The following is a 16,898-nucleotide window of genomic DNA, read 5'->3' as shown; positions in this document are numbered from 1 at the left end:
TATTTACTTACACTGTATCAGCTATATTTAAACAAAATATATGAAATCGTTTTTACTTTCCAACCTTGCCTCACTTATTTTCTTGACCGATTCACATATTAAATATGCACTGCAGACTCAGCCATAGTGGAAAATTAAATGCCCCTCTGGAAGACTATTGTTACCTCCAGGGTGCAATTATAGCTCCCTGTCGGGAACAATAGTCTTCCCTTGTGTTAATTTTCCACTACAGCCCTCCTCTCCAGTCCATATTTACTGTATTTATATTTACTATATGTCAAAAGGAAGGGGGAGTGGTCCAGAAAGTTTGAGAACCACCGATGTAGGGTGTGACAGACACAATCGGTGCCCAAGAACCTACATTAGTCCATGTAGAATATGGTGGATACTGCTGTTTAATGTTAAAGATGGAAGACTACCTCAATAGATACCTTCCCCATATTAAAAGAGGCTAATGCAATAAAAAAAGGTAATGCTTTGCGGATTGTAAACACAGTTTACCTCTACACACAGAGGTGACAAGGTCATGCCTCCATGAAGTAACACATTTGTTCCTCGTTAGTAAGGACTGCAGGCTTACACAAAACACAAGTCTTAACTAGTTGCAAAACACCCATTTGTAGACATCTTGATATACGTGGGAAACAGATAGCTACCCCCAGGTCACATGACTCGTTAGGGACTCCAACATTCAGGAAGCTAAAAGGCCCTTTAACTTTCCTGGAGCATATTAACAGAGAGGATAATTGAGCCCTAAAGAATGTAGTTGGTGAGCAAAAAACAAACTGAACAGGAATACTGCTTCATAAATTTTATTAAATAGATTTAAATGCATTTACAACTTCAACAGTACTCTTATAATATTAGTGCTCTGTGAACATTTATTTCAGTAACACTGCTTTTTTTTTTTTTTTATATAAGTCTTCCTTCAGTACACGGAGGTTCCTGTACAAAACTTGGCATACAGATATACAAAAACAGGTCTTAATTTTATTAGCCAGAAAAAAAGTTGTGTACATTAAATTAGCAAGAACAAACAAAATGACAGTGGCTCTTTCACAGGTAGTACGTCAGTGCTCTGCTAAAGGTCTTAAAGGGACAGTAACAAAATAGCCATGCAATTGGATCCTAAGAAAGCACTTGCAACACAAAACATAAGGCTAACCCATCTAATTAAGAGTTTAAACACTGTAAGCTATGCAACTTTTGTCTTGGGACCACCTTTCACAATAATTGGCACATGTACCATATTTAAAAATTATACAGATCAAATAAGACTTACTATATACATCCTAGCGGGCATAGAAATATTACCTAAATATTCTTTGTGTTATTTAAACAGGAAACTGCTAAAATTCAGGATATCTATATTTGCAGTACTTTTTAAACTTTTTTTTAGAAGCTCACCAAGTCGTATTTACAGGAAGATCTAAACTAATTGTACACCATCCCTTTAAGTCACCAGTTACACATTGCAGTGGTTGCATATTAAAGTATTGCACGTTATACAAAAATAAGACATTCAATACTGGTTGCTCTACTATTTTAAATACAAAATCTCTGAATTTTTTCAAACAGGCTTTTAGTCGCCATGTACAGTCATCATTCTTTTCAAGTTCATCCAGTGAATGCCATTTTATTTACTTGTAAGGTTTTGGCAATGGTCAGATGCATTAGGAAGTATTTAACCTAGTTGTCCTAAGCTCTAGTATTTTTGCTCATCTACTGGTGAACTACACATTCACACATTTCAGTCAGTAGTTCAATTGTGGATTTCTAAAATGGCTCCACTGCTTTGCCTCAGTCCCAGTTGCTAAGAATTGAATTTTTCTTCTGTGCTCAGGCAGGTTGCTGAGGGTTGACGTTCATGTGGGGAGGGTGTCCCAACAATCCAAGCCTCTGCTTCTGCTTTCTCTGCTCAGTCATCTAGAAAGAGTGAAAGATGGAGAGGTTGACAAGGGGCTAGCTGCAAGTCGTGATGCTGCGGTGCTGAAAGCGTCACATGCCCTGTTGTGTTCACACTTCCAGCCCACGATTTACAAAAATGATAAGCAGCATCTTCCCCAGGTTCAGTTTCTTGTTCAAAGAAACAGAAACTGATGACTGTGCGCAGTCTATGAAAACACAGTGGTCACCAAATCAACTAGCCAAAACCCATTTGACAAACCTGGGTTAATTTAATTGACACAAACTATGGCGTTCAGTGCAGTCATGATTATACGAAACCAGAGAAAAAAAAAAAAGTCTAGAATATAGGAATCTAAAAAACTAGTAACACTGGTTTAGGTATCCATTATAAGTGATTATAAATAACAAATAAAAACAAATGGAAAACGTGTAGAATTATTGCAGAAGCAGCCCCATTCAATTGGTGAGACAGGCATAGAAGACAAACAGAGCTGAAGAGAATATAACAGATTATCAATAGACAAAAGTGTATAAATTATTATTTCTAATCATACTCTAATTGTTAATAGCATAATTAACATGTTTAGAGATTGTTTATAAAATCACTTATAACAGATACATAAAATAAAACAAAAAAAGTGCTACCAAAAACTCAACCTAAAGGTTAAAAAGTGTAGACATTTCACCACTTTGACAATGCCAGACTATGAACTGTATTATTGCAAATCCACCACTCGCACACTACAGTTCCAGAGTTTAAATGTTACAATGATGTTCATTTGTGAAAAACATAAATCATGTATTTATACTGCCTGGTGCTCCATTTGTGAACGTATGGTTTCATAACACTTTGCTGTTTGCGCACCGCGAGCCTCTGACGTTTGTTTTTTCCAAACCATAAAATGAAAAAAAAAAAAAAAAAAAAGGAATTTGAATAATTTTTTAAATGCCACATTACAGGAGAGACAAGCCTTACAAAGGTCACCCATGTAGCAACTTTGACTAAATTCCTAAAGAACATGTTTAAAAACTCCCCAATGCAGTGTAATTAAAATGAGCTGCGTTTATAAAGCTGTAGTTAATTGAGACGTATGGTTAACAGTTCCAGGGTAACTCTGCTCAGGTCTGCTCCCGAGGCTCCTGGGGTGATGACCCCAAGCCCTGTATGATAATCCCTCTCAGGAATGCAGCCATTCTGAACTGCCTGCACGCCTCATGTGACTGTCACCAATCAGGTCACAAGGCAAGAAATGATCTGTATACCAGTTTCAAACAAAGTCACTAAAGAATATATTTAAAATGCATCAAAAGAAATCCAGTGTGGCACAGCCCCAGGGACGATTAAGATAGTCACAAGATCAAACCGTCTTAAACATACGAAATGAAAACGCAGGCCTTGTTACAAGAAGCCAGCATGGACAACCTACACAACTTCAATCTGCAACCGCTTTGCACTGTGTGTCTGCGCTTCAGAAATGAGATCACGATATCGGCAGGCGGCTTAATCAAATGTTTTTTTCTGTTCCGGACTACAAAAACTGTTGTACACAGAGTATATCCAGACACTCATTAATAACTGTGGTGTATTCTTCACTGATATGGGAAAATGCCCTGAGCTGTGTCCCCTCTTACTTAAAATCTGTAGTAAATCCTATTCATAAAAGCATGTTAATTTTTTTTCACATTTTACATGAAAAGGTTTATACAGTTACAGCAAACATTTACAATTTCTCAGACTGTTGATATCAGTAGCCAGAACCATGCCAGAGCTGTGATGTGCAACATACAAGACACAAATCTATCTCACAGGTAAGACATTCTTTGGGTGGCGGTGGGGTCCCTAAGAAGTTAATGGCTCTCTGTACATTGTTATTGGCAAGTCCCAGAGATGTCCTGCAATTGTCTTTACTAGAGGTTTAGACATTCCCATTGTCAGAGTATGTGAATCACATATCTTATTGTTGGAATAGTTTGCCCCCAAAATTGAAACTTTTACCCTCAAATTAACCTGTAAAATACCAGCTGTATAATAAATGCACTGAAGGCATTTAATTAAATGGCCATTTGACCTGCCTTTAATGAGAGGTCATGTCATTGTCCTATTCAACCTGTACCAATAAAGAGGTTAACAGTGTGCAGCCTACAGAAAGCTAAGCGTGCTGTCAGCAGGAACAAACTTTTAATTTGAATGGCAGTCAAAAGGTTACTAGTTTTAGAAGTTTTAGTTACTAGTTTTAGAAATTCCGCCCTCTTCTCCCATTGTGTAGGAACATGTGCAGTGCAAAGCCGTGCCCAGTCACTCCTTCCAGTACGCTAGACCTGTGGTGCTGACCACCTCTTATTGCCATGGTTTCCTTTTGTCTAGACCACAGCTTGGCAAACAAATCTCTAGTTCCTTAGAAGCAATTCTCCTTTTTTAAACAAATCCAAATTCAATGATTACCATTGGTGCTGAACTTTTGTGCTTACCTACAGTAGTGTGCACATTTATTAACACGTCAAGGACTTGTAATTTCTATCCTTTATATACCTACCTGTGCGAAAACCTCGGTGTGAGAATTTCTATTCAGTAAATCAGTGATATAGAAACAATAAGCACTCGTGTAAAATTGATAGATCACTTTGTTCTTTAAAATTAGGCATCTTAACTTCTAAAAAGTATGCATTTTACCATTTGTGGCTATGCATTCCTTTTCTTATTATTTTCAGATGAATTGCATGTGTGGCCTCTTAATTGCTCAATATTCAATTTTAGTGGTGGTCTCCCTGAACACACCTGATCTTTCAGTTCGGTAAGCTGGCCTGACAGATTGCACACCAGCTTCATGGTGGACTCCAGCTTCTCCTGCAGGTTTCGGATCTCATTCTGCTCCCCCTCCGCGTCACTGCTGACCAGGGACATGGCACGCATGCGTGGGAACCAGTCCAGGTTGAGCTCCTGCAATGCAGACAACAATCTCAGCACAAGAACAATGGGACCCTCCTAAAAGACAACTCCATAATTCTTACCTGTTGTAAAGTTAGATTCAATATATACAAGTCAAATGTGTAGTTTTGAAAGAACCACATGCTATAGTATTTAATTTTAATACAAAACAGATTTTTGACTTCATGTAGTAAGCAGTGCTTTCAGATAGCGCTCCACTTCCTTGGTCACTTCTGCAGGAAGTGAAATTGTTCCCACCCCTTTAGCAGCTTCTTTAACCAAGCAGCTGCTTCCTCTATGGACTGCTTTCAGCCAGTAACAAGCTTTGCCCCAAAAGACACTGCTTGGGTAAAATTACCCCAATAGCTTGCACACTGAAGCCCATTGGCTGACCATGGTCTTTAACATAGATTACAACATGGGTTCCTAATCTATAGTTTACATATAACCTAGGCTTGCCATAGTTTACACTTGGCTAGGGTTTTAGAATTGCAGTTTTCTAGGTATAACTGACAGCTGGGGGCGGGACATGTATTGCCCGTGAAACCCGCTCAGACCCCTTGTTTACCAGATCTCTTGATATCCCTAACTAAGGACTGTAATTGTCTGCTCTTGAAGTGCAGCAACACCTGTGCAGCATGACTGGGTGGGATATATTCACCCGAAAAACAGACTGTAGGCAATATACTGGGTCCGCCAGACAATGTCCAATTGTCTTTTTTAGTAAACAAAAGAATGCTAAAAGGCAACAGTAAAATGAGTTAGGCTGGCAACAGTGATTTTATGATATACTGAACTATCACAGGACACAAATTGCAGCATTTCCTGCTTAGAAAACCAACAAATCCAAAAATGTTTCCCTTTACAACATTGCAGTAAACAAGCCCCAGCCTGCTGTGCCAGTCCTCGTCTTCATTAGTACCAGGCTACACCCTGCCAAGTCGGATGGCTCAGTCTTCCCTCTGTATGTAGAGCTCTCTGCTCCCAGAGGTACATCCTAAACTTGCCTCATAGCGCTGACTTGTTACCATGGCAACACTCTTTAGGAGCATGTGCAGTTGAATATTGTGTATGTGAAACGTTATTAGCAAATGTGTCACAGTGATGTAATAAACAAGAAAATGAATATGGATTTTTTGACAATGACGTTTAATACATTCCTGATTGGAGCGCTATGTGGTGGATTGAAGTGCACCAGTTACCCAACAGCTGTGCTACAGAGTTTACCATAGAGCTGTTTTAAAAAAAAAAAAAAAATTCTACAATTTGCTGCATCATGTTGTCTATCATTTTACTAAAGGAGTACATGTTTCTTTAGATTGATGCATTTACATGTTTTATAAAAACTAATTTAGTAGCTTTTACCACATACTTTTACAGAAATACATTTTCTTGGGAGGGGGATAGACCATGGATCAGTAGCTTTAAAAACAATTTGTTCATTAGACTACTTTCTCCCACTCGCAAGGATGACGTCATCACAGCAGCTGTTTATGACTCAATGCCTTAGGCTGACAGCTTCAGCCAAGTTTGCTGAAACTACGTGGGAAATGAGAAAACCAGTACACACCGCGCACAGTAAAATATCAAGTTTAAAATAAATACCCAGCACCAAAATGCTCAGCACTGCTCTTTTCAGAACCAACCTCCACCAGTTTGCCAACACCTAGAAACTGGTGCAAATTAATTAGTGGTAAGTAAACAAGTACAACCCTTCTGTAAATACAAATAGAGCTATCAAAATATCACTGTGACCTAAAACTGACTGTATTAAAAAAAAAAAAAAAAAAAAAAAAAAAAAAAAAAAACACACACACACAACATGCAAATGCTATGAAAATCCCAATAGTTTGTGTTAAAGTCACTATTAGAAATGTGGTTTGCTAGATACTGGTAAACATGCAAGTGTGACAGATGGACAGGTATTCCATGTATCCCAAGATTCGGATACTCTCAATAAACTTAAAGAATGTCCTTGCCAAGTTTCACTTGAACTGGATAAGTGGTCCTATAGATAATGAGAATGTACAGGGACTGAAATAAGACCCCACTTAATTACTTCAATGCTCTACAGAACACAGCAAGCACACAAGCCAAAGGTAGTGTACAGTATAAAAGCTGCTCAAGACTATTAACATTCTCCTGCTGTGCAGTCCCATTCCAGTCTCTTCCTCATTCAATGCTGGCCCGTTGCATACCAATGGTATTGTGTACTGTCTGAACTGGCCCTCCTACAAGCCCGGGCAAGAGGAATGGGGGCCTTGCATACAAGCTTTCTGTTCCCGTCAACACAGCCACAGAGGCCCTTTCATCTCAAGAGCTCTGGAAACCGCAATAGGAAGCAGCCTCGCCACACTCGCAGCTTTTCTGGTTAGCTCTCTTCTAGGTAAGAGAGAGGAGTGGAAAAGTCCCCACAACGCAAACATCTCAGGACGCGGGGGCGTGCTGACCAGCCTTTCAACTGTCCAACAGAGCAACAAAAAAATAAATAAAAAAAATAAGCAACAGGGAAAATCACAGATCTGTTACACATGACATTACTCACTCTGAGAACACAACCAGTGCAAGTCTTCATGCAATATACACTGCCATTTGTACTCTCATTTACAGTTTCAACTATCGCAATAGTTTTTTTTTCTTTTTAACCACATGCAATTTTTCTAGTTTGCATTAATAAATGAACAATGTTTTTTTTCACAAAATCAAATTAATCATTTGAGACCACTTGCACTAGGTAGAATGTATCAACTATTCCCAGCAATAACTGCTAGCAAAAATTCTGTTCTTCACTTGAGAACTTTAATAGAGATTAGCCTACCCTTAAAAGGCTGGTGGCCTCAATACTGAAGGTACAGTTTGAAACATTTTGTTTTGTTTTTTGTTCCCAATAGTTATCACAATTTTTATAGGGTTTGGTAGTTTACAGCATGCTGTTTGTAGAGAGGTTATTTAACAACGGTTTGATACATCAGGGACTGCTGAAACAGTAAATAGCATTATCTTCTAAAGGGCTTGTCCCTGGCTCTTGTTGCGAAAACTGACCCGTGAGAGTCCCCAGAGCCTGACTGAGGAGATCCACTCACAAGTTGGATCAGGACTGAGAACCACAGTCTCCTAGGCCATTTTGGGGTGGCGCAAGTTGTCTTGAGGGCGCGCACAGGCAGAGTGCCGATGGTGGCCCAGGAGGCTCATTCAAGCAGCTTTGGTATACAGTTCAGTGAGGTGTGCCGTGCAAGGCTAAACCCTGACAGTAGTGGCTATTGTCCCTGTACTTGAAGGAGAACTCTCAGTTTGCATGCATTATTTTCAAGTATTCTGTTACTGTTTCACTTCTAAGGTCATTTCACCTAAACATGTCAGTCATGACTTGGTATATCTTGGTAGCCCTAAATAGATAATTGGTAATATTTGAGATGCTACTGCACTTGTGATGACATTTAAATAATTGACCATTAGCTAACAGCACAGAATGACTGGGTGGGATACTTCTGCAGCTGCGATTATTAGAATGAATGTTTAATGTTTGTGGTCTGTTTCCAAAAAACATTGATGACAGCAAGTTATAAACTGTATGAAAAACACTTCATAAAAATCAGTCTAACAGTGTTTTGTTACATGCAGAGCAATTTGGATGTCATTTCTGAAACACCCTCAGAAATCTACATTTTAAAATCAGAGCAGCAAAGTGCTTTAGATTATATCAGAATGCCAACATTTTTCCCATTCCGAGTTCTGCTGATCCAATATTGAGATTTGATCATACTTTTTGTGCCGTCTTGCACGCTCGATACATGAGAACAGAAAGTATGCCAAGGTTACATTGCGGGCATGAGGACAAAACAAGAACTTACTCAAGGGCCGTTTGGAAATTCAAACAAACTCTGTTTTGCCTATACAATGAAAGGAAGCCCTCCTGTTAACCCTGCATGGCCAAAGTGAGCCAGTAACACTAAGCTTATAACACTCCTTAACAGTGCCTCCCATCAGTCTTCCCTAAGTCCTAAAGAAAATATAACATCTTCACCCCTCTGTACCGACAGACCTCCACTGCATGACAACCTATATTGTACTTCCTTATGCAGCTTTGCATCATTTCAAGCGAAGTAGGAAATAGATTTTTTAAAAGATCCTAAATTCAAAAGAAAGGATGTTGTGGTTTTGAGCTCGAAAACAGAAGCAGTCTAAATACAGACGACAGAAAAAGTACTATTTGGATATGAAAAGTTATCTGAATTACTTGGAGGTTTAAAACTGTGTTCCAAAGAGCAGAATGGAAGGCTTAAATGTACTTTTCCCAATTGACGTCAATATTAAAAAAAAAAAAAAGTTTTAGCAAGATCTATTTAACTCGCAAAGACAATGTACTCTGTGGCAATTGCCCTTGCGATTTGTATAGACCTCTTTGTTTACCAGATGAGAGAACCCCATTTCTACTCATCTAATCACATGACCAAGCTTTCAATGTGTGCATAGTTCACACTTTTAAAATGTGTTAGTGGTCTCTGGAGGCAAAACAAGCTGTAGCCCACACCCACACAGCGATATGTCATTAAGACCAGTCAAAAGACCAACACAATGTGGCTTCAATGGGGGGGCCTTAATACTGAAGGTACATTGGCAAAACATTTGTCAAAAATCAAGCAAGATGTTTCTTTTGTTTTTTTCAATGCATACTGTTCTGAAGTTACAGTTTCTAATAAATCATTAAATATCTATCTAAATGAAAACATGTTACACATTTTCATTGGAATTTAGACATTCACAGCATGTTACAGTATTAGAGGTCATTACATAGTGGTTTGATATGCTTGGGACTGCCGATAGTGGCTTTAATACCGAATACAGGGCTAGCCTTAATAAATTGGAGGATTTATAGTGCCGTTAATAGGAGCAAAACAGTGGCCTTAAAGCACGGTTGTAAAGATGTACTGTGAAATCACTTACTTTTAGTTTCTTCAGATTTATGTCAAACTTATGGGTGAAATAAACCTCCACTGTTCTAGAATATAAAAAGTACTTGGCAGTCGACATACCATAGCTTACGTACAGTTCATGGATTCATGTGGAATATTTTATTCAAGCTGGCTGCTGACCAAATCACAGATCATGAATTTTACATTGAATATTATGCGAGAAGTAAACACAGGATTTAGTAAGTTGAATGCAAGAAGCAAATAAAATACCTCTTGCCTTATGTAAACATTTGAACTGAAAGCAGGTCAGTGGAAGCTGTATAAAAAGTGCTCCTGCTCCATGCCCAGTGAAGTGGGTCAGTGGAAGGCTGCAGCACTGATGTGCTCCACTGTGACAGCCGGCTAATCCTCTCAGGTGACTCCTCACAAGACTGTAAACCCTGGTTACACAAACGAGGACACAGCAAGCACCGACCCCAAAGTAATTACGCAAGTGACCCAAAAGATTTAAATACAATTGAAATAAAAAAAGGTGCCAAAGAAAAAACATAAAATCAAAAAGCATAGCTAAGTCGGAAACATCACTACTCAAAAGTTAAATAAAGTATTAAAAAAATAAACAAAAAAAAGAAAAAAACTCAGCCCACTAAGGATATAAAACACAAGTGTCAGTACTATCAAACAATTGGGACACCAGGACTTTCCTAAAACCTGCAGAAGGGGTTTCCAAGATACGGCTTCCAATAGCAACAACTGGAGCCAGTGCTGCCATGCAGTAGGTTATCAATCATTATTCACAGAACGTGGAAAAAAGTGCGTGTTCAAAATTCAGCCAGATTTGGGCAAGTGCTTTCCAAAATATTGTAGTCCTCAATAGTTCAACCAAATAAGACGCAGCACCCCTTGTGGTGTATTACATCTTAGTCAGGTGTCAACCCATTAATAGGGAAAAAACACAACTTATCCATAAATTATCACATGTCACACTATATTAAAACAAAACACTGCTGTAAAATAAGATAACAATCTCCCCAAATCTCGCAGGAGTGCAAAGGAGAACAGTCCCCAGCCATGATCCCACAACCCTTGGAATCTCACCCTACACTAAGCGGCAGCATTTTCACTAAGGTGAGAATGATTCAATCTAATGTCATTACCTTTTAGAAGGCAGGGAATGACTAGGGCTGCACGTCTGTCGAGATTTATTGCTATACAAGAACACAGTCATGTTGTCATGTTAGCATCAGTAGCATGAAGCGTCAAGACAAGTCAACACAAACCACTTACTAAGGACTTCTAGCAGGAGTGTGACGTGGTTATAGATTAGCTCCTTATATATACACTCTGGTGGAGGAATAAAGACCCAGCACATGAGACACTGATGGTTTGAGATCAAGTGCTCCCCAACATGGGTGTCAAGAACTGACTGTTACTCCAGAGGCAGGGGGACAATTTCCAAGGCATGTGATGCATAGTGCTTTTGGTTTGTCTGGGAGGGAAGGTCATGGGAACCAATCCCTAGTCTGAAGGAGAGTTTAAAAACCAGAGTATCACTGGAGTGTAACTTGGACAGGAAACACCACCACATGTCCCATAGATCCTGATACAGACACACTGATAGTATAAAAGTATAAAACTGTTGGGACTCGGCATGCAAATCCCAAGTTGTCAGTAAGGAACTATGGAAATCACAGTTTAGGATTGCATCTCCAGCTACATGGCATCAAAGATTAATTTTTAACTAGGCTATACATTTGTAACCTTTTCAAATATGGGAACCACTGTCGTGTTTGGGCAACTTCTAGTATGAAATCTCAAACATTTGGCTTCATCACATACAAATAAGCAGTATTTTAGGTATTGTAACGACTGTTCTCACTGAATAAAATTGTACTGCAAGATAGTATATTTCTTATAACCACACAATCTGGGTGACTTAAGGGGACCACTTATCAATTATTCATGGAACACAGATTGGGAACTATTGGATTTGACAATCGTAGGACTACAGTAAGCACACATACCTGAAATACATTATGGGTGTCAAATCTTGCAGAGAGAGGGAGCGACACACACTATGCTGGTCACAGGGGTGTGAGCAGAGCAAAGTAGCCAAGACAGAAAATGTATGGTGCCAACTGAAGCAAGGAAAACATTTTTAGCAGTTTATATTTTAACAGTAGTTTGACGTAGCCTATACACTACAAATACAAAAGCAGAGATGGATATACAACCTACAGAAACAAACACACTGTGCACAATAATTGCACAAACCGTTTCATTTTACAAAACAAAGTGCAAACAGAAACTAAAAAAAAACTCCAAGTCACCGTGCATATGGGCGTTTGTCAAGCAAATACAAAACAACAACAAAAAAAAAAAGTTATGCTTCTGCTGCCTTCAAACCAAAACTTAAAGCTTACTGTGCTGAGAATACTTTGTTTCCAGCTAAATATGGCTGCTCGTTTTCACTGCATTCTCAGGTACAGCTAACCAAAGATATTCTATTAATTTCTATTCTGTTAAATAGAATTTTTGAGCTAACTTTGGAAGTATCTGCGCTACATAAAATGTCAAATGGCAGTCAAACATTGAAACTTGAGACGCTATTGCAACAATGTTTAAATATATCTCATTGTTCTATAAAATGTGTTGGCTGCAAAAAAAACAAAATCAGACTTTTTTTTTTTTTTTTTTTTTTTTTTTTTAATAACAACCTTGAGTGACAAATTCAGCGACATTTTCAAGTTTTGTAAACCTTTTAAAATTACATTGACCTATTATTGAAAAGGAATGTGCAATTTCCATATTTTGCTGCCTTTAAATCAATAAAGGCCTGGTCACACCTGGAACGATAACTATTTTTAAAAATCGTTCCAGTTCAAATGAATGGAGGTGGTCACACCACAACGATAACAAATCATTGTGAACGATAACGATAGCTATCGTTTCGATCGCTTTCAGAGCAATTTTTTCCTGCTACAACGATAATGGCAAATGTTCCTGGCCAAATCAGGGCTGTATTAAATGTGACATCACCACCTACCTTGTGTTATTTTATATATTATTTAAAACACGATAGAAAGTAAATACAGGTATTGCAATGATTTACTACAGAACATCACGTCGGAAAACTGGGTCTAGTATACATCAAGGAATCTTTTTTACTGTGTTATAAATTATTTGATAAAACAGCCATTAATGTATAATTATAGCACAAGCACAACGTATGATCCTATATGTTCCATAAAAACATGTCAGTCTGCATATTGTAGTTTTTTTTGCTTTAAATAAATAATAGTAATAATACATCAGTATAAATATATACATAATGTATGGATTATCGTCTATCATCATATTCAGTAAGGTGTAAATCAATGACACATACCATGTTCTTATTTTATGTTTTACTTTAATGGGAAGTGGTTGTATCCAAGGCGACCGTGCATACTTCCTTGAGGCAAGACACACAAATGTGTGGAATTTCCCTAACTCCTCCCTACTCTGTAGTACAATGTGTACCCACACTCGTCTTCTGTCTCCTATGCCGTCTGTTGATCTAACACAACAGGAGTATTTCTTAATGTTCTTACTATTCCTCATCTTGCTAGAAATAAAAGTGGGCGTGTACTGAAAGTTGATTGGCATCTGCTGTACAATATAAATCGGAGCCCTTTTTCGTTTTGGTGTGACCGCTCCATAAATGATTTATGGTTAACGTTATAGGTGTGACCAGGGCTTAAATCGTACACACAGGAGGCAAACCTTACATGAGTTTTCGTATTCCTTTATATTTCCAAACTACATATCAATAATTATGAAGTTTTAAAACAACAGACACCTTCAAATTATTAGTAAATTGTATCATCATATATGCCACTGACTCGCTAGGTCAATGTACAGACTAGTGTAAGTGTAACTCGAACACCAAATCATGAAGTCTGTATTTGTTTGACCCCGTTGCCATAGTAACCAAATGCACAGCTCTGATAAAAGTATGACTTTACAGTGTAAAATGCTGTAAGGAAACTAAAATGCATATTTGTCAGGGTAAATTGCAAGAAGCTGAAAACAACTTTTCGTTTTTGCTTACGAAATCAGCTCTCGGCTCGCCAAAGCCCATCATTTCTACAGTACACATTCCAAACACACGCTCATTTTTCACAGTTCCCAAAATATTTAAGACAGAAAACAAACAGTCTATAGACGGAACACTCCCACCCATGTGGTGAACAGGACACTGGCTAGATGAAATGAAAAAACAATTTCCCACATTTATGGAAATGTCACGAGCTTACCACTATCAGACATGAGAGAAAACATTCAAATCAAGCTTCCAAAAACCCAGTCTCTCTCAGCTATGCACACAAAGCGCATGTCTGGCTTGAAAAATAAAATCTCTGAAAAACAGTTCTGTCAATATTCCCTTCATAGAAACAACATCTGACACTTGTTTACAGCTCTTTTCAGTAAAAGTGCTTGAAAATTGGCTGTAAGGCAGCCTGGCTTTAACAACGCTTCTATAGGGAACAAGGCACGGCTTTGAACGGAGATGTCCTTCAAGGAGAACAGATGATTTTTTTGTCAGCTTGTCATGTTCCAACACACACATCTGCTCAAACACACATCTGTGTTATTCATGGAGAACATCTTCAAAAGTTATGCCATCTTTTCCCCACAGAACTGATGTTAAAAGTTGACTTGGCACAATTTAATGCTATACAAGAGCTGAAGACAAAAGTGTATGACTTCTTACGAAGGGCATAATCTCAACCTTCATGGAATTTCATTTTAGTGGCCCCAGCATAGTGAAGGGACCTCAACATCCCCCAATTACTGCAGCTTAACAATACACTAATCTCAGAATACGATATGTTATGCATCCCAATCCATGTGACTGTCCTGAAGGGCCCCTTGTATGATGCATAATAATATCAAATGGTAATGATTCACCATTTTGTTGAGACAAATCAAATTGACTAGAGATGGTATGTATTCACACCAACTATAAACACACCTGTTCTTCATTCAAGAACCACTTGGTGAAATGCAATAAGCCGTATTGTGCTTTTGGTATTGTATCATGAGGCACAGCTCTATTATGATACGATAGATCATGAAAAGCAAGCTATTCCAATTCCTCGATGCATGATGGAATTACTACAGCCCTGTCCAGGCTGCACTGCTCTTACCTTGATCATTTCTGCCACATAGCTTTCAGGACCCGTGTATTCAGTGGAGTCCTTCACTTTCACCAGCACAATGAAGCACAGGTAGTGCCACATGTTGTGTTCCACCTTGATATGTTCTTCAAACGTCACCGTCTTGTTATCAAACTTGTCCCGTTCCAAACCTTTTTAGAAAGGGCAAAAACCAACAATTAGAACCGAAACATTAAACAAAACCATTTTATGAGAACAGTCAGTTTTTAAATGCTGCAGCACACAGACATTTTTTGAAGTCCTGTTGAATACAGAGTTCATATTTTGTTTTACTGATAAACTTACCAGGTTCTAAAATGGCCTTAGCTCAGATTGTAATGCGATTAGTGTATTTGGTCCCTTATTGAATCTAAATAGAGTCTTTTGCTCTGATTAGGAGTGCTTTACCATCAGGGTTTGTGATTAGAAATGGGTAAACTGTGCCTTTATTGTCTTCTATATGCATTCCATTTGAGGTTAGAAGTGTGGCTACATTAAGTAAATCAGAACAAGTTGTTACCAATAGGAATTGGTAAACTCAACCGGATTTCAAACCTTTTAGATGTTTGTTTTGTCAAGCAGGGCTCTACGTTCAGATTTAACTACTGGTCCCTTGGGCCATTGAGCTCGTGTTTTTACTGGCCCAGATACATATATACGTTTCTTATTTTCATTATGCTTTTAACTACATGTACGATAACTGAAGAGAGCGCACGTCTCTCAAAAGAAAGAAAAACATGGCTAAGCGAAGTGGCTTCAATATATGCTCTTGCATTACTTCAATACTATATTCAAGATTTGAAAATGCATGTGTACAAATGATACTCTTTCATAAGCTAAACCGCAACCGAGTGGTTACCATATGGTCACAGCAATGCTAAAAGTTTAACTGAATTATAATAATCCTAATAAACCACTATTCAAACAATAAATCATCATCATAATAAATTATAATTATTATAACCCTTCTCAAAGCATTGTCGCTTGTGTTGCCTTCTCCCAAGTCTGCACCAATCTTATTGCGGATACCAGCAAGTCTGGGAAAGACTGTGAATGGCATTTCTGATGTGACCACATAGCATTCCAAATCAAAGTTTGACAATTCAAATCACTTATCTGAGTATCCATCGGTGCATGTGGTGGATTCTTTTGCTGCAGTCAAACACCTGCTATGTTGCAAACTATTACTATAAGATTGGATATGATATTATCAAAAACGTCGAATTTCCACCTCAAAAGCTGCTGGTTTTGTCTGGGAAACTGACTGCAACAAGGCAGAACATGACTTTTCCCCACTGTCAATCAAGCCAGGTGAAGTCTTTCTTCCACTCAATTTTCATCTTCTGTTTTTTTTTTTTTAGCACTTTCTTTTGGCTTGTTGGTGCAATTGGTTGCTTATTTGTAGAAAACCTGAATTGTAAATAATGCACCATGTCGAGGGCAACAGCACTTCTGTACACAGTCTCAGATTCTCATTGTACAACAAATACGACGGGAAAGTTAAGATTAGTTCAATTATGCTGTTATCGGAGGGTGGGGAGTGTAGTTATGTTTTAAATGAGCAAACCAGTGCGTTTGTAAAATTTAGTTTTCAGCCTTTTGGCACACTGGTCCATTTTTCTTGGATTCCATGTGCACTATACTACACTAATTTATATTTATATATATATATATATATATATATATATATATATATATATATATATATATATATATAATATATATATATATACACACACACACACACACACACACACACACACACACGCACACACACACATTATACCAAACAAATGGGCCTGTGGTGCTACAAAACTGGCTAAACCACACTCTCTAGCGGCCCCGGGCCATGGCTAATGTCGAACCCTGCCAAGGCACAAATCTAATCTAATAAGAATTAAGGGTTATTTAGAAGCAGTGAAAAAATATGCAAAGAAATTTTGCAGGGTA

At 38.2% G+C, this 16,898-nt stretch overlaps 1 protein-coding gene across 13 annotated transcripts in view; it reads right to left on the bottom strand.

Moving 5' to 3' along the window:
• Positions 1 to 796: 796 nt before the first annotated feature.
• The window catches only part of LOC117412304 (inositol 1,4,5-trisphosphate receptor type 1-like), a 171,396-nt gene continuing 155,294 nt past the window's right edge, over positions 797 to 16,898 (bottom strand). For all 13 annotated transcript variants that reach the window (XM_058988874.1, XM_058988877.1, XM_058988876.1 and 10 more), the window contains 3 exons: positions 14,940 to 15,100; positions 4,685 to 4,846; positions 797 to 1,926 (listed from right to left, as the gene is read on the bottom strand). In XM_058988874.1, coding sequence (XP_058844857.1) covers positions 1,840 to 1,926; positions 4,685 to 4,846; positions 14,940 to 15,100 — 410 coding nt within the window. In that variant the 3' untranslated portion in view covers positions 797 to 1,839. The remainder of the gene's footprint in view (positions 1,927 to 4,684; positions 4,847 to 14,939; positions 15,101 to 16,898) is intronic.

This window comes from Acipenser ruthenus, chromosome 16 (assembly GCF_902713425.1).
Source record: "Acipenser ruthenus chromosome 16, fAciRut3.2 maternal haplotype, whole genome shotgun sequence".
Lineage (NCBI taxonomy): Eukaryota > Metazoa > Chordata > Actinopteri > Acipenseriformes > Acipenseridae > Acipenser > Acipenser ruthenus.
The sequence above is the reverse complement of the archived record's forward strand: the minus strand, read 5'-3'. Positions and strand labels throughout refer to the sequence as shown.